The 22,295-nt window shown below is 38.4% G+C and overlaps 1 protein-coding gene and 1 long non-coding RNA gene across 2 annotated transcripts in view; one reads left to right on the top strand and one right to left on the bottom strand.

Annotated features, from left to right (window-relative positions):
* Positions 1-7,441, top strand: part of LOC143295791 (uncharacterized) — a 24,863-nt gene extending 17,422 nt beyond the window's left edge. Inside the window, exons 3-4 of the long non-coding RNA XR_013057077.1 lie at positions 3,734-3,924; positions 7,353-7,441. This is a non-coding gene — a long non-coding RNA (uncharacterized LOC143295791). The remainder of the gene's footprint in view (positions 1-3,733; positions 3,925-7,352) is intronic.
* Positions 7,442-10,382: 2,941 nt separating this feature from the next.
* Positions 10,383-22,295, bottom strand: part of LOC143296723 (sphingosine-1-phosphate phosphatase 2-like) — a 28,239-nt gene continuing 16,326 nt past the window's right edge. The window contains exon 3 of the mRNA XM_076608780.1: positions 10,383-20,856. Within this exon, the coding sequence (XP_076464895.1) occupies positions 20,266-20,856 (591 nt within the window). The 3' untranslated portion in view covers positions 10,383-20,265. The remainder of the gene's footprint in view (positions 20,857-22,295) is intronic.

Here is a 22,295-nt window from a genome sequence, read left to right as displayed (position 1 = left end):
TAGTGAAAGGCAATGTTGTTAACAGAGGGGGGGGTTAGGGTGTGGGTGTGGGTGTGATCGATATGGGTGAACTTGAAAGGGGGAATAGGGGGTCAGATCTGCCCAGTCTCACTAAAGTATAGTAACAAGAATAACAATGACATTTCATTAATAACAACATTAATAATAATCATGATGATGATCAATGATAATGATAACAACAATACTACTACTACTACTTAATAATACTAATAATATAATGATGATGATGATGATGATAATACAACAACAACAACACTGAAAAGAAGAAGACAGGGAAAACAATAATAAAGATAATGCAGATTGATACTCACATCTTCCAGAAAGCTCGTGGCGTTTATCGTACATAAATACGTATACATAATTATATAGAATACACATGTCTTTAAAAGTCTCAGTTACTCCCTCTGGTCAGTAGTCTGTATCTCTTACCTCTGCCCCCCCCCCTCTCTCTCTCTCTCTCTCTGTCTGTCTGTCCGTCTGTCTGTCTGTCTGTCTGTCTGTCTGTCTGTCTGTCTGTCTCTCTCTCTCTCTCTCTCTCTGCGCGTGTTCTCCATTTCCATTTGACTGTGTGGTTATTTTTCATGACAGTGAAGCCACTATGAAACGTGACAGGATGTTATAGATCACATACGTATTGTCAAACCAAATCACCTTTAGAAACAAAGACGTTTTGTCCTTTTGTTTTGTATCAGAATATCTGATATATATATAGGCCTATATATAAACAATAGGCTGATGATTTAGTCCGTTAAATCAATGAAAATGCAACGATGGTTTTTTTTTGCGTGATAGAGAGAGAGAAGTGTAGACGCACGCGTGCGCACTGTGTGTGTGTGTGTGTGTGTGTGTGTGTGTGTGTGTGTGTGTGTGTGTTCTTATTCTTAGTCTTGTTGCTTATAGTCCAGCCGACTGCACAGAAGTGTGTGTGTGTGTGTGTGTGCGCGCGCATGCGTGTGTGCGTGCGTTTGTGTGTGTGCGTGCGTGTGTGGTTGTGTGTGTGTGCGTGTGTGCGTGTGTGGTGTGTGTGTGTGTGTGTGTGTGTGTGTGTGTGCCTGCGTGTGAGTGCGTTCGTGAGTGCCTGCATGTGTGTGTGTGTGTGTGTGTGTGTGTGTGTGTGTCTGTATGTCTGTGTGTCTGTACTATGTCTGTAGGTGTGTCTATGCGCGCGCGCGCGCACCTGCGTGAGTGTATCATGTAGTGCGGTGGGTAATATGCGTGACAATGGCAGAGTGAAGGCACGTGGGTGGAAGCTAAGTGCTGCGCAGAGAAGAAACACGTGGAGGGACAGGAATGCCATCACTGATGTCGAGTGATGACAGCACACAAGCTGGAGAGAGAGAGGGAGAGAGAGAGAGAGAGGTGGAGACATGGGTGAGGAGAGAGAGGGGGAGGGGGTGGTGGCAGGGGGCGGGTGTGGGGCGGGAGGCAGGGATAGAGCGAGTGCAGGTGAGAGAGGAAGGGAGAAAGAGTTATATTAATGAAATATTACCTTAGCCGTTATTAAGGTCCCTAAGGTATTTAAATAAGAGTCGGCTGTGCTGAGGACATCAGCCCCGTGGAAAGAGGTGGAGAAAGAGAGAGACAGACAGACAGACAGAGAGAGATAGAGACACAGAGAGAGAGGAAGAGAGAGACAGAGACACAGAGAGAGAGGGAGAGACACATTGAGACTCGGAGAGAGAGACAGAGAGAGGGAGAGACAGAGAGAGAGAGAGAGAGAGAGAGAGAGATAGTGTGTGTGTGTGTGTAAAAAAAATCGTTTAGGGAGAAAAATAGAAAAAGCATGAACAAATTAAGTAAGATATATAGGTGTGTCTATGTAATGGATTAAAAGAAATAACACCCAAAAAAATCAGATAAGTTAAATCGTAACAGAGATCCAGAAAAGTACTGACAAACTTATTCTAATTTCGTCAGAAAATCATATCAGCCCCAGATATTTTAATCGGTGAATGGCTGAACACACTGAGTAAGGATCGAAAGACTGCCATTCCCGCGAATGGACCAGAGAAATGTGATTTATTTCATTGGTGCTCGTAGAATGACTGATGACTCATGCACCCAATCAATGCCCCACCACTCCACTGGTAGCTAGCTGTTGTTGATGATTTTCTTCATCTTCTAATAATAATAATAATAATAATTATTATTATTATTATTATTACTACTACTACTACTTTAAAAAAAATAAAATTATTATTTATTTAAGTTTTTGCGCCTTATACATATTATTATTATTAGTAGTAGTTCTCTTTTTTATGTATTTATCTATTATTTATTCACCTTTTTTTTTCAAGGCCTGACTAAGCGCGTTGGGTTACGCTGCTGGTCAGGCATCTGCTTGGCAGATGTGGTGTAGCGTATATGGATTTGTCCGAACGCAGTGACGCCTCCTTGAGCTACTGAAACTGAAACTGAAACTTCATCTTCTTCTCTTTTTTTCTTCTCTTTTTAAATACATACAGCCCCTTACCCACATCTGACCCCTCACTCACATGTCCACACCTATTGTATAAGGGTGTGCTGAACTGAATGAATGAATACGTGTGTTTAACTCTCTCCATACGAACGGCGAAAGAGACGACGTTAACAGCGTTTCACCCCAGTTACCATCATCAAAATATTGCAAGCGGAAGGCTCTTATACTGAAGGGGTGAATGTTGACAAAGAATACCACAATTCTGACGACGGAAGCTAAAGGTTGGGTCATTGAGACACCCACTGGACATCCGAGGGGTCTGTGTAGAGGAGAAGAGAGGACTGGCCGTACTGAGTGAGTTAAATCACCTTGTGGTGACTAGGCAGAACACAACAGAACAGAACACAATTGTATTCAAAAAGACCAAAGTCCCATTTGAAGGGGTGTGAATATAAATCCCATTTTGAAAAGCGTAACATGCATGACGCCATACCCCACATAAGAAACAACAACAACAAACAACAACATTAACAAATAAGACAACATACCAGCATCAAATAATCCACATTTCAAGCAATTAAAGAAATGAAAGTATGAATATCCAAATCTTTACTTCACAGGCCTAGTATACTAAAAAAACAACAACAAAAAACAAAAAAACAAAAACCACCAACCTGTCAACTGAATATATTATCATTTTTTTTCACGATCATATGATCCCTCTTCTATTAAATGCCTTATGAAGATACGTGGCTATAGATTTCTTGGTTTTTTTTTTTTTTTTTTTTCTTGTTTCTTGTTCTTTTTTCGAGGCCAGTAGCAATGTTAGTATAAAATCCCCGGGGTCATTGAAAGATTGTGACGGGACTTGATGTTTCAAGTCATTAAGGGCAGGGCTTTTTCAAAGCAGGTATACACAGGGAACACTGCATTTTACATTTATTTTATATCTTGATTATGTACAAATAAATTAGATAAGCTGAACACGAATCTTGTCAATCCATACCAAAGAAATGTGTTCCAAGTCCATTGATAAGTATAATTCGACCTCTTGTGAGGTCTTCAATTTCCTGTGATGTGCTAATCTGTTATTCATATGAGAAACCCATGAGAGGAAGAAAAGACACAACATGTCACAACGTGAATCAATAGATATTGATCTGACTCACAAATGCGTTCACTCATATGACATGACCGGGGGGGGGGGGGGGGGGGATAAGTATTTAAATATATTCAGATATTTATTTCAAGGTTGTAATTTCGTTTGAAATATATTGACTTACAAAATTTCAGTTGCCATCCACGCAAGCTCTCTCGTTGTGGCCTTGACCTTGACCTGTGGTCGTGATCGTCTGGAAACCCTTTCATGTATTGGCGGGTTGGTGAGCAAGCAAAGTTCACGACCTTACCTCACCAGCTGCCATGGCAAAGGGGTTAGCAACAGACTGACGATTGGGAGGACACGGATTCCAGCCCCAAAAGATGTGGGCTGTTGTTGTTGTTGTTGTTGTTGTTGTTGTGCTTTCCCGATTTTTTTCATCTCTTCCTGTCTCTCCCCATTACTTTAGCGCTCAGATACTTCAAAATAAGAATAGCTGTCACGATACTTCAAAATAAGAATAGCTGTCACGGTACTTCAAAATAAGAATAGCTGTCACGGTACTTCAAAATAAGAATAGCGACACGCGATACTTCAAAATAAGAATAGCTGTCGCGATACTTCAAAATAAGAATAGCTGTCGCGATACTTCAAAATAAGAATAGCTGTCACGATACTTCAAAATAAGAATAGCTGTCGCGATACTTCAGAATAAGAATAGCTGTCGCGATACTTCAAAATAAGAATGGCTGTCGCGGTACTTCAAAATAAGAATAGCTGTCGCGGTACTTCAAAATAAGAATAGCTGTCACGATATAAGAATAGCTGTCACGATACTTCAAAATAAGAATAGCTGTCACAATACTTCAAAATAAGAATAGCTGTCACGGTACTTCAAAATAAGAATAGCTGTCACGATATAAGAATAGCTGTCACGATACTTCAAAATAAGAATAGCTGTCACGGTGCTTCAAAATAAGAATAGCTGTCGCATGCTGAATGGTTGCCACAGCCTTCCGCATGACCTTTCAGTCAAAATCAGTGGCGGACAGGGAAGTTGTAAAACATGTAGCCTGTCAACTGATACGTTCAACCACTGATCTAAAAATGATTTCGGTGATGTCCAACATGTGTTCACTGATTCTAGTAAATCCAGTACCCTCTTTGAATTATCAGTATGTAATTAAAAAAAAAAAATAAAAAAAATAAAAAATAATAATAATAATTAAAAAATTTTTTTTTTAAAGTCCATGAAGCAGTGAGTGTCATTCTGTTTGGTTTGTCTACAGTATCTTTTAATTCTGTGAACAAGCACTTAGAATGGCAACCAGTATAAAACAATACCTTTTCGAAACTTCAACCCCGCACCAAAGAAAATATTCGGGCAAACACCGCAGCCAATAAAATCTTGTGGATCCGGAGGCGAAACGAAATAAAATGTTCGAGATCCGAAAATGCGATTGAATCAACCTCAAGATGTACACCCCCACAACTTGTATGTGTGGGAAGAATGACTTTTTCTCACGTTCAATACAAATTTGGTACTGACAGACATAGCCTGGTATTTCAGGAGAAAATGAATTTGTTGAGTTTAATAGGGACACAGTGATCACACACACACACACACACACACACACACACACACACACACGTGTACGCGCGTGCACGCACGCACACGTTTTATTCATATTCGTTTTCCCATCTAATATCACTTACAGTAAAAAAAAATAAAAATAAAAAAAACCCGTTGAAATAAAGAAACACACACACACACACACACACACACACACACTGGAATCAGGGTAATATCAAAGTCTCACCTTGTTTATACAGGTACCTAACTACACACACACACACACACACACACACACACACACACACACACACACTGGAATCAGGGTAATATCAAAGTCTCACCTTGTTTACACAGGTACATAACTCACACACACACCCACACCCACACCCACATACACACACCACGGACAACCTTATCAAGGTTGTTTCATTCTCACTTTGTTTACACACACAGGTGAGCAAAAAAACAAAAACAAAAAAACAACAACAAACAAACAAAACAAAAAAAACCCCAAGAAACCCCAAAAAGAAACCAAAAACAAAAAGGTCCCAGAACAAACTATTGGGGTTTTCATACTCACTTTGTTTAACACACAGGTGAGCAAAAAAAACAACAAAAAAAAACAAACAAACAAAAAAAACCCCAAGAAACCCCAAAAAGAAACCAAAAACAAAAGGTCCCAGAACAAACTATTGGGGTTTTCATACTCACTTTGTTTAACACACAGGTGAGCAAAAAACAACAACAAAAAACACAAAAAAACACACACATAAAGTCCTAGATTCTATGGCCTTTCATGCCCAGCATGATCTCGTATCATGGTAACCCTAGTTTGGACTGTTCCCCCCCCCCCCCCTCCCTCCGCCCCCCCCCCCCCCCCCCCCCCCCCCCCCCCCACACACACACACACACTCAACCCCTCTCCCTCCACACCCACCCACGCTTGGAGTGGGTTCCTGCCACTGATCTAAAAGAGTTTCTAGTTTTAGACCAGTGGGTTCCTGCCTGCCAAGCTATTCAGTGCCTGTAGATTCATAGGGCATTGTCGTTGGAGGGGCGCGGTGGAGGTCTCCACTGCAGAGGGGACGCTCACTCAGTCTGGCTCTTCGACAAAGCGATTATTGTCGTCAGTAGGACACCCACATGAGCATAATATCACCACCGTTGGTTCTGACTGTGGCATTTTTGTAGTACGTCTGTTTTTCGTTTCGTTTTTGTTTTTTCTAATCTCGCCCTTTAAGTAGCAATTCTCGGTTTTCAGGGCTGAAAATGTCACTATCGTCTCTGAGTGTAGCATACACTTGTATGTGTTGTTTTTAATCTCGTCATGTAAGCAGCCATACTCCGTTTTCAGGGCTGTGCATGGTGGGTGTGTGTGACAGTTTCCGTAGCCAAGCAAACGCGTATTCTTTGTCCGTGGGCTGCAACACCCACGTTTACTTGTATGGGGCTTTACGTTTTGGCAGCCAGACTCCTTTTTCCGGGGTATGTTCTTGTTTCCATAACCTACTAAACACTGATGTGGACTGTTGGATCTCTAACATGCCCATTCGTTCTTCTGTATGTGTATAAAAATGAAGGGGTATTACGGCAGTGGCATATCTCCACGTATGTTAGGAGATCAGAAAAAATCTCCACCCTTGATTTGAGTCCATGGCCCCAAGACGCCGATGGATTCCGGTATATTGAATGTGTTTATTTGATCTTACGCGGTTTATATCCACGCATGGCTGTGACATATATACAGACTTCACAAAAGAAAGGGACACTTCATAAAAGCAAGTACGTTTTCAGAAAATCCTATAACAAAAAACAAAACAAAAAAAATGCTTTGGGCATTATCATGGTCTGCACTGTTTAAGGGCACATATGTGTTCTAAGAAACAGCTTGAAAATGTATTTGAAAAATATTCATTTCTGTGGTTTGAACACGATAGCTTTTCTGACACTGAACAAACTACAATTTAATGAAGAAAAAACAGAAATCGCGGTCCTTGGCCCCTTTAAATTTCAGATTTTCACCAACTTGGAAAACACAGAGCCAGACACCCTTGCCGCTTTCTTTCTTCTCTAATGTCAGTGCTTTCTGTTTACATATACTTACGTTTTATCTTTCATTCCTGTGAATAAGAGCTGTGCATGAGTATGAATGACTGGTATGTAAGCGGTCTGATTTGTCTCTACACACGAATCAACGCTATATAAATATTTTACTATTGTCAATAATTATGCTGCAGGTTGGAACATGGTGCAAGGGGAAGCGCCCAAGGCCAGGAGTGATGGCTTGGTGGAGAAAGAATAAAACGGCGTAAGCGCTCAAAATTCTGGGGCATCCTTTTCTCTCTTTTCCTTGGTGCATGTGAATTCTATCCGGAGTGATGTGATCTGTCATGTGGACATTTGTTGACTAACACTTGACATGGTGTTGCTCATATGGTTAAGTCCGCACACTCTGACACCTTAAACTGAAACTGATGCTGCGAAGTTCTAATCGCAAAAACTTTAATGGTTGGTCTGACAAATGATGTATATCTCCTCTCTCTCTGTGTGTGTGTGTGTGTGTGTGTGTGTGTGTGTGATAGAGACTGACAGACAGATAGAAAAAACGTGCGTGTAAGCGTGCCTGTGGCTTGTACAAACACATGTGTACATAGGGTTCACATACTGATCCTCCCTCAAGATCCAATAAAGCCAGTAACAGAGAAATAATCCTGTCCTTTATTTAGTTCTGATTGAGTACTGTACAGTGTAACTAAAGACAAAACGTGAGCAAAGTCAATGTCTCTTTTTTTTAAACAATAATAACAACAATAATTACAATCATATGTAAAAATCATGGATAGGTAAAAAAAATAATAATACCCCCCCCCCCCCAAAAAAAAAATCTCACGCTAAAACAATCACACAACACATGTACTTGGATACATGAACCACACACAAGAGACCCACCAACTGAACTGCTCTGTGACAAACATAACTGCTAAAATCTGACTGCGCGTAATTCCTTTGTTCAACCAGCCCCAAACCAGGTTTCCCAAATAACTCCATAGACATCTGGTATCAGGACTGAGTTCAGACTACATTTATAAACTTATTTTCCTTTTTACTGTTTCAAACGGCCATAGCCACAACAGTGCTCTGATTGTCGCTGTTTTTTATGTGTTTTTTTAAACCACGGAATATATGCTATCCAGTCTTCCACTTAATGTTCCAGGCTGAACATTAACTGAAAAAAAAAACACCCACAAAAAACAACAACACGCGTATCTAAAACCTGTAAAAATCCGATACGGATCGGGTCCAGACAAAAGTCAGAACCATGCAACAGTTCCATGCACAGTTACATGTATGTGTCCCATAAACTTTCACCCAACATTTTCGGCACACCATACACTCTTCCATGCTTATTCATCCATCCAAATTTTAAACGAATAAATTTGCAGGGGAATAATGGGAGGTATGAGCCTGGTTATGTGCCCAGTCTCCCAGCCGGTACTGATGACTTTCATGAAACAACAAAGGCTAAGTATTTGTGTTTATGAGCGCACCACCAGCTAAGCAAACAATGCAAACACGACACTGTTAATCAAATCACTTTTCTCCTCAATAAGTTCAATATTCTTAAATGAATACTTTTTCTTTTGATGTATCTGGATAGAAATTGTTAATGTTTTTTGTTGTTGTTCCAAGAAACTTCAACCTTCATTTCAGTACTAAGTATATAAATGAGACAGCCAAAAGAGAAACATTTACAAACCAAAATATTTCAGGAAAAGATGACAGAAAATGTTGAAAAAATACTTTGATTTTTGCGTCATTTCCATGCAGTCAATTAAAATAAAATGAATAAAAAGTAAACAAAACAAACACAAAGCATGCAGTTTACCCCTCAAAGTAGTAACCACTATCTTTGTAAATCTTAAATACTGAACATTTATCCCCCCTTCACTCCAACATTTAATTCATTTACAACACCCAACAAGTTGGCTGACACAAATTAATCCACTTTTAGTAGTTCATTTAAAAGAAAAAAAATATCAGGAATCTAAAATCCATGGTAATGAAAAATGAAGTGGAGTGCAAAATAACATCTGGTGACATAGCATTTTCATCTTTTCACCCTGGATGCCAAAAAATGCCCCATCAACATTTGAAATTCTGAAAAAAATGTCTTTCACATTTAACTTGTTTTAATGAAGTGGTGTGCAAAATAACATCCAGTGACAAAGCATTTTCATCTTTTCACCCTGGATGCCATCATGCCCCATCAACATTTGAAGTTCTGTAAAAATGTCTTTCACCCTTATCTAGTTTAAGTAAACTGCTGACACCTCTGACAGCTCACTGACATTCGTCCTTCCAAACTCACTCCTCTTCATGTATATATTAAAAATCAAGTGGGATGAAGGAGAGAATACAATATCGAACACACACACACACACACAGAAGAAAGGATTCAGAGGAGCCAAGAAGCAGAAGGAGATGCGATAGCTTTACAATGGCAAACATAGATTATTACTAATTCAGTTCAAGAAAAATGACAGAGGGACAACGAACACACACACACACATCAACGGGACAATGAACACACACACACATCAATCCTTAGTGAGGACTGGTGTAGTGATGCTTTCTGTCAAAACTGGGGCTGTTTGTGACATTCTTTTTTATTACTATTCTTGATTTTTTTTAAATATTCTAATACAACATCATGCTATCCTCAGTCAGAAACCAAGATCTAAGCACTTTGCAAACATGGAGTCATTTGCTCATCAGGCTGCCTACCTAAGTAGAGCTAAATGACAGCTGCTTTTAGGCACTCATTATTTGTTTCCTATCATTCAGTAAGACTTCTGTCTCACACACAATTATGGAATTTACTATGGTATTTTGCCAGGGACAACTCTTTTTGCCATGGGTTCTTTTACATGTGCTAAGTGCATGCTACACACAAAACTCTAAAAAGTGAACATGTGCCTTAGAGCCCTGCTGAATCAAACTTCTTGAGATCCTCACACACGCGCGCACGCACGCACACACGTACACGCACACTCAGCACAGCAGACTGAAACCCAATACCAAAGTCACAAGCAACTGAAGTTTAAAGAAATAAATAAAAGAAATTAAAATAAGAATAAAGAAAAATAAGATAAAATATATATATATTTAAATATTTCAGAACATTTCCTGCAACACAAACAATAAAAAAAAAACAACCAACAACTTTGGTTGTCTTTTTGTTTCTTTGGGGGGGTGGGGATGGGGGGGTAAATACTTATTTTTTCTTTGATTATATTCATATGAAAATGAAAGTTAGCAACAGAATTCTCCTGGTTTATTAGAAAAGAGTGGGATGGGGGTGGGAGGGGCAGGGTGGGAGATCTTTTTTTTTTAAAGCTTTTCTTATTTTTGTTTGATTAAATTCATATGTTTGCATACGTTTGTTTCATAAGTTTGCAACAGGATTCTTGCTGTTATACCCAACAGAGTGTGAGTGGTAACTCTTGTCTTTGAATACCTTAATGCCCTTTGGAAGTACCTCTCTGTCTCTCTTCTTCCCTCCTTCTCCTAACAAACCTCATTCACAGCATTTTAGTTTTGGTGCTCCTCACAACATACGACACTTTCATTCATATCCTTGCCAGAGTTGCTATACAATCTATACAGAGGTGAATTAAACCTGCATCTTTTCATCGACCTTTGGTTCATTTAAAATCTAGTTAAAAAAAAAAAAAAAAATGCACAGCTTGATTTTTTTTTTTTCCTAAGTAACAAAAGGAAAAAAAAAATCAGTTGAATGCTTTTATCTGCTGTGTAATATATCATGGAAACAAGTATTCTTATAACAAGCAACCCAAACTGAAAACCTGTTCAAGATACTTAGGTCTTTCCTGCAGTATCATTCCTGCCAGAAAAGTTGATAAGCCCACCGCCACCAAAACAAAACACAGCATTAAAAAAACAAACAACCTTTTCAGCAATAACATTCTAAACATATCTTAGAAAATAAACATATCTTAGAAAAAAAGAAGTATCATATCTTTCAGATTACAGACTTACTTTCTAACACAGGACTGATCGTTAAAGTTATTAGTCTTCTGTGCTTTGAATTCTTGACATACTTTATCATTACTACATTCAATCATCACACCCTACCGTTTTAATAAGAAAAAGAAAACAACAAAGAACATAAAGCAAAAAAAGTAATAATTATTTCAATTTGAAAAAAAAAAAAAAGTTTTTAAAACACCAAATCAATTCAAACCCCCAGCAAAAATAGCATCACCGCAAACTTTTTGGAGAGAAGAAGAAAAACTGAAAAAAGCGGAATTGCAGAAAATCATCAGCAGTGCATATCAAAAGGATCAGTGGCCGTTTGGCTCACTTGAATTTAAACCACAAATCGTGACATAAGAGAGAGAGAGCGAGCGAGACAAGAGACAGAGACAGAGAGGAACAGAGACAGAGCGAGCGTTTCATCAAAAAAGCCGGTGCTTGGAATGACAGAGAAACATGCCCTGGAAAAGACGCACAAATCAAAATGCCACGACTTATGTACAGAGTAGAAGCACGCACACTACAACATACAATACCTTTGTTATTAGTCTGATGCAGCACACACCAGAGGATATATGCTATTACATTCTGCCTTGATACTTAAGTGGACATAGTCAAATTATATTCTGCTTGATAAACAAGTACATACACATTCAAATTACATTCTGCTTGACATGCAATGACATGCACCCAATTTACTTTCTGACTGGATGCGCAAGAGGACGTATGCACTCAAATTACATTCTGCTTGATACACACGCAAGAAGACATATGCACTCATTGCACAGTACAGCCAAAACCCAAGCCTTCTTCTGGGGAGTTTGCTGGGTATCGGCGTCTTTGCACTGGATTGCACTTCACAAATCACAATAGGTATCGGGACAGCCTCTACTGCATTGGCTACGTCACTCAATCTCTCACTCGCGTTTTCAGAACCCCTCCTTCCCCCCCCCACCCCCAAACTCTCGCTCAGATGTGTATGTACACTCACACACACATACGAACACAAGCACACAAAGATGCAGAACATGCAAAAATTAGAATGGTATAGAAAGCACTATCTGTACAATGGACACAGAAGTTTAGCTGGCACCATCCCAACCTAAGCAGACACACAGTCAGTTCCAGCTAATGCTGACCTGTGACATGCAGCATCATACAGTTACGTTACGGCAAGTAATACTTTATATCATTAATTATTATTTGCATCAGTAAGTGACAAAGACACACAGGTTTTGTTGTTTTCCTTTTTGTCTGTGTGTTTCTTGATTTTTTTCGTTCTTTTTTTTCTTTTTACACTGTACAAAAATGGTGTACCGAATTGCTTGGTTATAAACAAAGGAACAGAAATTCTTTAGACAACTGTGTTATAAATCAAGACCACACACAAAAAGGAACACAAGAAAAAGTGAAGACTCAAACTGTCTGAAAACACTCATCAAAAGCATTGCACTAATTATGTACTGACAAGTCACCAAAATGACAGTCTTCCAACATGATGACAAACAACAGATAGCATTGTTGGCAACTACAATGAATTTGCATCAAATCATAATTCAACAGACTAGCTGTAAAATTTGTTTCCATATGAAAACATGCTTGAAAAAAAAAAATTGACAGCTTCTTTTCAAACAACTGCCTTTTAAGTAAAACTATTTAATGGAGCATGGAATTAAAAAAAAATTGGGACAAACTCAAGTAACGAGAACAAAGCATTACCCCCCCCCTCCACACCCCCACACCCCCCTTTTTTTGTTGTTGAAAAAGTGTGACACAACTGGCCATGACATGATGAGAAAGCATGACAAGAATACTGCTGACATCAACACACATATAAACACTGCCTTTCTTTCTTTTTTTTAATTCACAAGGAAAATATGGACATAAACAAAACATAAAAAACATGGGCATTATATTCCATGTCAACAATGCCAAAAGCAAACTTCTTGCTCACATATTAGGCTGATAAGCAATAAACGTGAACAAAATTACCAATGGTGTAACTGTACATCTTCTCCAATCAAAGATGTATCCTTAAACGAGAGTAGTAAAAGAAAAAAAAAAGGAAAAAAAAGAAGAAAAAAAAAGGAGGCAACATCTGATAACATCTATCAAAAAATCCGAACTGATCCTGGTTATTATAGAATTACTTCATGTCACCAAGATAACACAGACAGACCAACATTTATTGACCCTGTCACAGTTGGTATTCCTAGTCCAAGTGCAGTTATACAACAAAGGGCTATCCGCAGGCTCAGAAAGAAAAAAAAAAAAGCCCACATGACCTGTACCATGCTGACCTACAAACCTTTAGATACAAATGGTGAAAAGCTCCAACCAGACCTACTATCTCACCTGTTCAAAGTTCAACCTCCCAGATAAAAAGTTCAGATTTATCCAGAGTTATTCCATAACTATGACTCAATTTCTGTTTGGTATCTGAGCGATAACAGACATACAAGAGCTGATACCAGCTGTGATAGTGAAAGCCAGTCCAAATTCCAGGGGGGGTCAAGATGCAGCGAATGAGCGATGCAGGGCTGTTATCAGGCAGGTGACATCAGAACAGAGTGTCCAGTGATAGACAGTCTTGCCCGCTTTTACTCTGCCGTCATACGATAGCTGTATCAGCTACGGGTCAATGTCCAACCCATGTTGGTCAACACCTATCTCATAAAAGTCCCTGCTGGCCATCCACAATATGTATATTTATCATTGCACCTATCTGTCAAATTACCTGCTGGCCTCCCAATATAAAATATATATGAATCATATCAAATGCAAATATGATGAGCATAATGGGTGACTTAAGTTCAGTTGATGTCATGGAATGCTGCTGGCGATGGGATCAAATTTAGGTTCAAAAGGTTCAACCATGCAACAAAGGTTTCTTTTCTTCATCTATATTTATTTGAACTACTTATCTCTGCTTGGGAAAATGTTTTCTAAGATAAAAATATCTAATTAAACAAAATGCAAGTTCAAAGCTGCTGAAGAAAAGCAACGGAGTGAGAATGTATCATAAAGGTGTGTGGGAATGCATGATTGTGCACGTCAATGTGTATGCACAAGTTTCCATCAATGCTGTTTCACCTTGGATGGTTGCTTATTCTTATCAGTTAAAACCTATTTCCATAACATTTACACATTACCATTTCACATAGGGCCTTCTCTTATCACAAAACAACAGAATACAAATCTGTGTAAACATATTGCTTTTGAACTCTCCTTTTTCTTCCATTCTAGAAAGCAGTAGGACCAAAGCAGCAACTAACAATGCCAATCTTTTCCATTTCTATTTCTGGATCAGCAACTACTTCAGAATTTTGAAGGAGGATGGGGGGGGGGGGGGGGGGGTGTCAGTGGTGGTACTTCTATGTTTATTATGCATCTGAATTCAATGACCAGCTTCAGTGTGCCCTGTAGAAAAAAATACATCATCCATGACTGTGCCATGAAACTCGGAGAAAAAGGACACAATCATGTGCACGTGCACACATGCAGAAGATGCTAAGAATATCACAACTCAAGGAAAGAAAGGAGCAGACAACAGAAATGTGCCAATATGCACAAAACCCATTTCAAATTGTCATCAAGGCAAAAACAAACAAATACACAGAAAAGATTGATCTGGTTTTGCTCAAATGACAGCACACAATATACCATTCCAAATTCAGTACACACATATCATAAATTTCAAAAAGGAAGAAAAAAGTAAAGTTGGAACAAGTTTATTTTCATAAGTTCGAACTGTCCAAATCAAAATAACAAAAAAAACAAAAACATGCTGAATCAATCCATACACACAAACACACCAGCAAACTAAAAGAGATCAGGACATGAACACTACAGACAGCAATGAAACCTTTAAGGCTTACAGTATATATACTGATCCTGTTGCTAAGTCTAAAGACAGCTGACCAAAAACAAACAAAAAACAAAACAAAAACTATATTTAAAAAACAAAAACAAAACAAAAAAAACCAACACAACCAAGCTCAGCTGGGGTCATATTCGTACAAAGTTCATTCTAATACAGATTGAAAACTGCCGTTGCTTAGCTGAAGTTGTGGTATGCCGTTTCTTTTTTATTTAAACCCATCTGCATACTGCATAAAGTCAAGAGAAACGCAGGTTTTGGCACTTAAATGTCTTTTACTGTTATCAGTTTATCATACTTTCTTCATCTCTGACCAAGCAAAGTTGTTCTTTGAACTATAAAATTTAATACCAAGCCCTATCCCAACCCTTCCCCAAAAACAAACATGCATACCAGCATTGGTTTTGTTTGTTATTCAGAAAACTTATCATGAAAAAAACATGTAACATAAGCATACTGAACACATCCACAACAAAGTTGTTTTTTAAACAAAACAAACAAAAAAACAAAAACAACATAAAAAAACCCTCAAAAACTATACACTCTCCAATCAAGTCACAATATGATCCACATGGACTGTTATGGACTAGAATGGTTAAAACATAGGAATACATATGTATTCATCTTTAAGTCTTCTGAGCGTCACTGTTATCTGAAGAATATTTCTATTAATCTCTGGTAAGTGATTAAGTTATCATTACTATGTTTTTATCACTGTTATGTTTCTTTCAGTCTATAATAAATGATTCAAATTTATATTAAGTTCTCTCTCATTTTCTGATGACTGCAGTCATTTTATAATCAGCTGTTTCAGAGCACAAACCACTCAATCCCAAATTTTCTTTTCTTTAAGAGAGAAAATGTACACTTAATATGTACACTTAATAGCAAATCATGAGCAAACCTCAACAGTTGACTAGCCTGAGCAAACAACCTGATCACAGTTTCAACAAACATGTCAAGGGAAAAAGAAAGAATTTACTGACGTGACACTACAGACTACTGTTGCGTAGAGTCCTTCAATTTCACGCCGAAACTGTTGACAATGTCATGGCTTTTGTTCAAAAGTATACGAGCAAAATCTCCACCTCCACTTTCCAACACACAAATGAGTGTGCCAACACTATACTCCAGTTTTCAGAACAAAAACATTGAATGAAACACAGTCAACAGACTTCATGCTCTTCTTTACAACATCAAAGGACAGAATTGTGTGAGGAGAGGTGGTGCAGAAGGGGAATGTATCAAATTTAACCAGCAATGAAACAAGCAAAACAAGAAAAGCAATAAAATAAAGAAGTGGATAAAGTTTCACAATTTCCCATTCAAGTAAAACCAGTGTCAGAACAGGCGTTTTAAAGAAGATTTAAAGCTAATCCCTGAAGTGACAGTACACAAATAAAATAAACAAAATAAGTACAAACAAACATACACAAACACATACATATATATATATACATATACATATGTATTATTATAAAATGCTCACACTGAACATATCATACAGCACAGAACACAGTAATTATCAAAGTGATCATTATCTGCGCAGACTGTTGGAAACTGGTGTGCATAGATGATCGTAGTTGACAAAATCAATGGTAATATAAGTACATTCACTTAAATACATAAGCACTCAGTATAGAACAGTTCATTTCAGATGCCATCCATCTCCAATAATACATAACATACATCCCATGCATTAAAAAATCTAGTTTTAAGTTAAAATCACTCACACAAACTTGACAAAGCATTCACTGATTCAGAAAGATCAGACAAAACCATCACAATATGTGTTTGAAAACAGATATAAATATATATTAAAAAAAACTGAAAAAAAGGAAAAGACAAGGATCTAGCAGGACTCTTCTTTCTCTGCATGTAGCAATCTGAAGCAGTATTCTTTACATGTATACAGATACAAATCAAGACTTCTTTTCTGGGCTTTTGTTAAGAAATCCGACAAAGCTTTGAATGTGACTTTACAAAATCAGCTCACTTCTAAAATCATGTAACCTAAACTTGGAGAGAAAAAAAATTCACAAACAGAGCCTTGCAAAGAAAAACCTCCCATGTTCCTACATCTATGTTCTTATATTGCAATAAAGGGGGAAAAAAAAGGAAGCCCAGAGCTTACATCATCCCCATGATCATAGTTCATTAAAATCTCTATTTTGGATGGCTAAGATGAAGCGTATCAATTTGTCCTGTCATACAACATTATTCGAAATCAATTACGTTACTTGTAAAGATTTTCATGCGTCTGCACAAGCAACATTACTGCACTCATTCCAGAGATGTCAAGTGTCATGCAGTGAATACAAACAAGGACAGAGCATACAAATGCATGCTTTGTTACACTTTGACGATTGACAACACTGCCATGCTACAAGTTTGTAAGTCTTCAACAATCAGGGAACCACACACACACACAAACAACAACAAAAAACATCAATCCCATCATGTTGTACCGACAATGGATATATCCATCTGGACACATATGTGCATGACAACCACTTGCCAACACTCCTGTTACTAATGTTATATGTTGGTCTCCCATCTCCCAACATACAAGTATATACATGTATACATTCAGGAGATCCATGGTTGTGGCATTACACACTGTATCATTATTAACGACTTCTAAGCACACACAAAATAAAAAATCACTATATTTTTTACTACTTTTTAGTTTCAGGAGATTTTTTGGGATACATCCTAGACAAAATTCTACACCTGTACATCAACTGATCAAGTGTCAGATTAACAACTGACGATGACAAGACAATGCTGCCGTATGTCATTAAGTGTCAGCAAGACATATACACACACTCACAAAAAAAAAAGAACAAGAAAGAAAGAAAGAAAACATCATTCAAAACTCCACTGCAGCAAGAAATGCTGAAAACAGAACCCAGGCTCAACCACACAGAACACAGCAGTGACACTGACTGATCTAACGAAGGGTCCAGTGACATACAATTCATTTGGCAGCAAGAGTGCAATAGTAGTAGTACTTTTGTCAAGTACACTATCATGGTTTTACATGGATGCATCAATTAAAAAGCTAAAAATCAAACCAAAATTAAAAAAAAAAAAATTAACCAAGATACCTGAATAGCAAATACTACCAACCCAACAACTAGGCATCCATCCATCTTGAATTTTTTCTTCAGAAAACCACCCATAGCAATTCTGGACAAACAGATAATAAAATATGCTGATCCAAAAATACATCTCCATGTATTTAAGAAACAATCCACAATGCATTTTCAAACGATTGTTCTACTATAATTGCATGGAACGGTACTTCATCTCAAAGCCAGTACTTCAACTCAAACCATAAAGAACTGTTTGTTTAGTCCTCTTCAGTCATACAGTTCATCATAACTTTCAATCCATCTCAGATGTTCAAACTTTTGAATAAACAGAAACTTGACAAAACATGAAGAGCAAATGGGGAAAACAGTAATGAGATTTGTGAAGGGGGAAAAAAAAAAGGGGGGGGGGTGGGGGGGAGTCTGGTTGTTGTGAATAGGATTTCCTGAATGAACCTTTTTTTCTTTTTCTTTTTTGTACTTGACCCCAAAGGCAAATAAAGAGAAACAGAAACATAAAAAGAAAGCACACATACATTCACACTGGGACAAGGAGATATCAGTTTACAGTTTAAGCTGTTTCTGTTTCTTCAAAATTCATATCTTACCCCCTGTCACTTTTTTTCTTCTTTTTTAAACATCACCAGTTTACGGTTTGAGCTGTTTGTTTTTGTTACTTCAGAATTCAAAGTTACCTCTTGAGTATTTTCTTTTAATCAAATTTTATAAACTTTTTTTTTTTTAATCACTTTTTCTCCAAGTGTTTACCACTTAACACACAATTAAGTAGAGAACAATTAATTCAATGTCAGTATCAGTGCACATAATGCATTTCAAATTACTAAAGAAAAGATACAGTCTAGACAGAGTGTGTTTGGAATTCTACTGGCCAGGCAACAATACATCATGTCTGGGTGCAAACAAACAATATACATGATTCATAACACCTGGAGGCTTTTATACACCTGGAGGCTTAATGGATCACAATGATGCCATTGTAATTTACTTCATTTTTTATAATTATTTTAGGTTCATGCTGGTTTTCAACACCAAGACATACATAATATACACACAAACATTTGTCTTTATCAGCTCTAAGTTTGATCCGTTTATTGACACTAAACAAAATGAAAGAAACCAAAAGGAAAGCAAATATTTTCTTTTAAGCAAAAGTAAATAAATAAAAACAGAACAATATTCACAATAACAAACCTAGGGGGGAAAAATAGAAGTTTGAGATGAAGGAGGAAAATATCTTTGGGAATTTGAAAAGAACTTCAAATAACACATTTCTGCATCTATGTTGTTAAAAGGAACTGCAGGTTCTGCCCTCCACTACTCCCCACACCAAAGAAAAAAAAATCAGCTTGAATAAGTTGTTGGTAGTTGACAGACATTTTGTGTACAGATAATAAGATATATTACATATATCATGACAATGCTGAACACAAGAACATAACATAAACATGATAAGAGTTAAGCCTTAAGGCATACTTTTTTCTGTTAGTATTGCCTTTTTCAACAACAGATAAGTCAGGGGGAAATGGTAACTCAGCCGAATCCAATATTGGAAAATGCTGCTTTACACAAAATTGTACAGAAAAGATGGATAACATGAAGAAGGTATACAGTGTCAAACTCATGCAGTACATCATTCCACGCAATCTGTAAAATCATCTGCTTGCCACCACCACCATCCCCTACCCCCCCCCCCCAACCCCCCCCCCAAAAAAAAACTCAAATATTTGAATAATGTCTGTATACAATCACACACCAGTTACAAACGGCCTCTCTTGTAATGCCACAGCTGTGACAATAAAAAGACAGGCATTGCACTGAGAAAAAAAAAAAAGAAAAGAAAAACAAACAAAAAACCCCCCCAAAACACTCAAGAAACTTCTGATCAGCAAACAAGACGCTGTTCCTTCCGTTTCGGTGATTCCAACCCTGACGCTTGCCTGTTCAGCAGGGATGGTGGTGGTGGTGGTGGTGGTGGGTGTGTGTGTGTGTGTGTGTGTGTGTGAGTCTGTGTGTCTGTGTGTGTGCACCTGGGCATGGACAGACAGGGCGGCCCAAGGTTGGGGGGGGGGGGGGGGGGGGGTCAGTGAAGTGGGGTCGTTATAGACCAAAGTAGTGCGAGTAGTTGAGGATCTCCAGGAGGTAGTTGCGGCGGTGCCAGCCCAGGTACTGGAAGAGGCGTGGCATGATGTAGCTGGCAAAGAAGGCCGGGGTGAAGTAGCCCACGTACTTGTAGGGTAGCTCCACCCACAGGTGCTGCTTCGAGCGTGGGTCTTTGGGGTCCAGGCCCAGCAAGGTGGCCATGATGAAGACCACCAACTTCTTCAGCGACTCCAGCAGGAACACTAACACCACCACGCCCAGCAGCTGGCGCCCAAAGCCCGCCGCCACGGCTGCCCAGCCCGAGTGGGCTGACAGGGCCGCCGCCGCCGCCATCTCTGGGGTGGTCACCTGGCCCGTGTACCACAGCCCCTGGTAGATGCCGCCAAACACTGCCAGCACCTGGGTGGTGTCGCCCCGTGCTGTCGACCACACCTTCAGCTCAGGGTAGGCCAGGCACAGGCCGATGATCACCAGGTTCAAGACTGGGAAGCACCAAGGGTGGGCAATCAGCAGGCAGTCGATCATGTCCACAAAGGGAATGGTCATCGCCATCATGATGAACGCGCACACAATGCCCACCAGGATGTCCTAAAACACACACACAAAATGCCCACCATTTTAATACACTGAGAGAGTGTGTATGTGCATGAAGAAAGAAAGGAGAGAGCAAGAGAGTCCATTTCAATTACACTGGTGGTTTGTAAAAAAAAATATAAAAAAAATCTGGGTCTGTGATAAAAACTAAAAAATTTGCTACACTAAAACTCAAACAAAACAAAACATAAAAAGGAAATATAATTCACTGTCACTGTCAGACACAATGATCTTCATAAGATCATTAGATGACAAAATTAATGCAGTCGTATGTAATAAATGAAAAATTAAAACTAAAAACAGAATTCAGTTTTGGAGGAAAGGGAGGATCCCCACATTGTTTCAATGTTTGAATGTTTTTCATATCAAATTAATTAACATATGTTTCCATCCAAAACTTTCTCAACTGATCATTTGACTTGTGGGATATAACGGAAGTAATTCAACACAACGTGAACATTCACCGCTGGCCTGCCCGCTAGTCTTTTTGCTGAAGGCTTTCCTCGGACTTAAGTTTTAAATAGTTTTTTTGGTTTTTTTAAATGATTAATTTCTGACAAGGTGAATGCATGGACCTGGAAAGACAGTGATTATCAAAGTTCAACACATCAATCTGCCCAACAATAATTCAGCAATAAATTAAACTATCACCATAATTCATATTTTTCTACTCCCTGTGATAACCAAAGCATATTGTCAGTGGATGTAATCATGCAGTCAAAGGACAGAGTATTTTCAATCACGGTAATGGAACCATGGCAGTCAGACGGACTATTACTGTATTAGTGTCCATGGCTGCTGAGTGGCTGATTCTGGCATAATCTGTCCACATCTGTTCACATCTACCTGTCCAAATTATCTGTTCAATCAGAACAGCATGGTCAGATAGTATACTGATATTGACAGTTTTTGACTTACATTCCTGACAACCTGACATATTACTCATTTACCGACAACCCAAAAACCTTGCAATGGCCAAGACAAGACAAAATCTTTATTATCGAGGGTAATAGATAAGCAAGTTACATGCCTTTTTACATCCACTGATACAGTCATCATCTTAAGGAGGGGGAAAAAGCTAAAAAAGCTAAAATGATTCCACCATAAGCAAACAAAAAAATACCAAAAAACAAAACAAAACAAAAAAACACCAAAACAACAAACATGTAGACATAACAGGCAAAGCGAATGTCCTTCCTTTGCAATCAACCACCACATCACCACCAGCTCACACACAGGTGTGGTTTGTGTTGTTGTTGTTTGTGTGTGTGTGTGTGTGTGTGTGTGTGTGTGTGTGTGTGTGTGTGTGTGTGTGTGTGTGTGTTTGTTTTGTTTTGTTTTTTGTTTTTTTTAAAGATACCTTTTCAGATTCTATTTAGCATTGCTGTGGTTAGGCATATTTGTAAAATGTTATCTTATGGTGGTTTTGATAG

The sequence above is a fragment of the Babylonia areolata genome, chromosome 21, assembly GCF_041734735.1.
Source record: "Babylonia areolata isolate BAREFJ2019XMU chromosome 21, ASM4173473v1, whole genome shotgun sequence".
Taxonomy (NCBI): Eukaryota; Metazoa; Mollusca; class Gastropoda; order Neogastropoda; family Buccinidae; genus Babylonia; species Babylonia areolata.
This window is presented reverse-complemented; position numbering and strand designations above follow the sequence as displayed.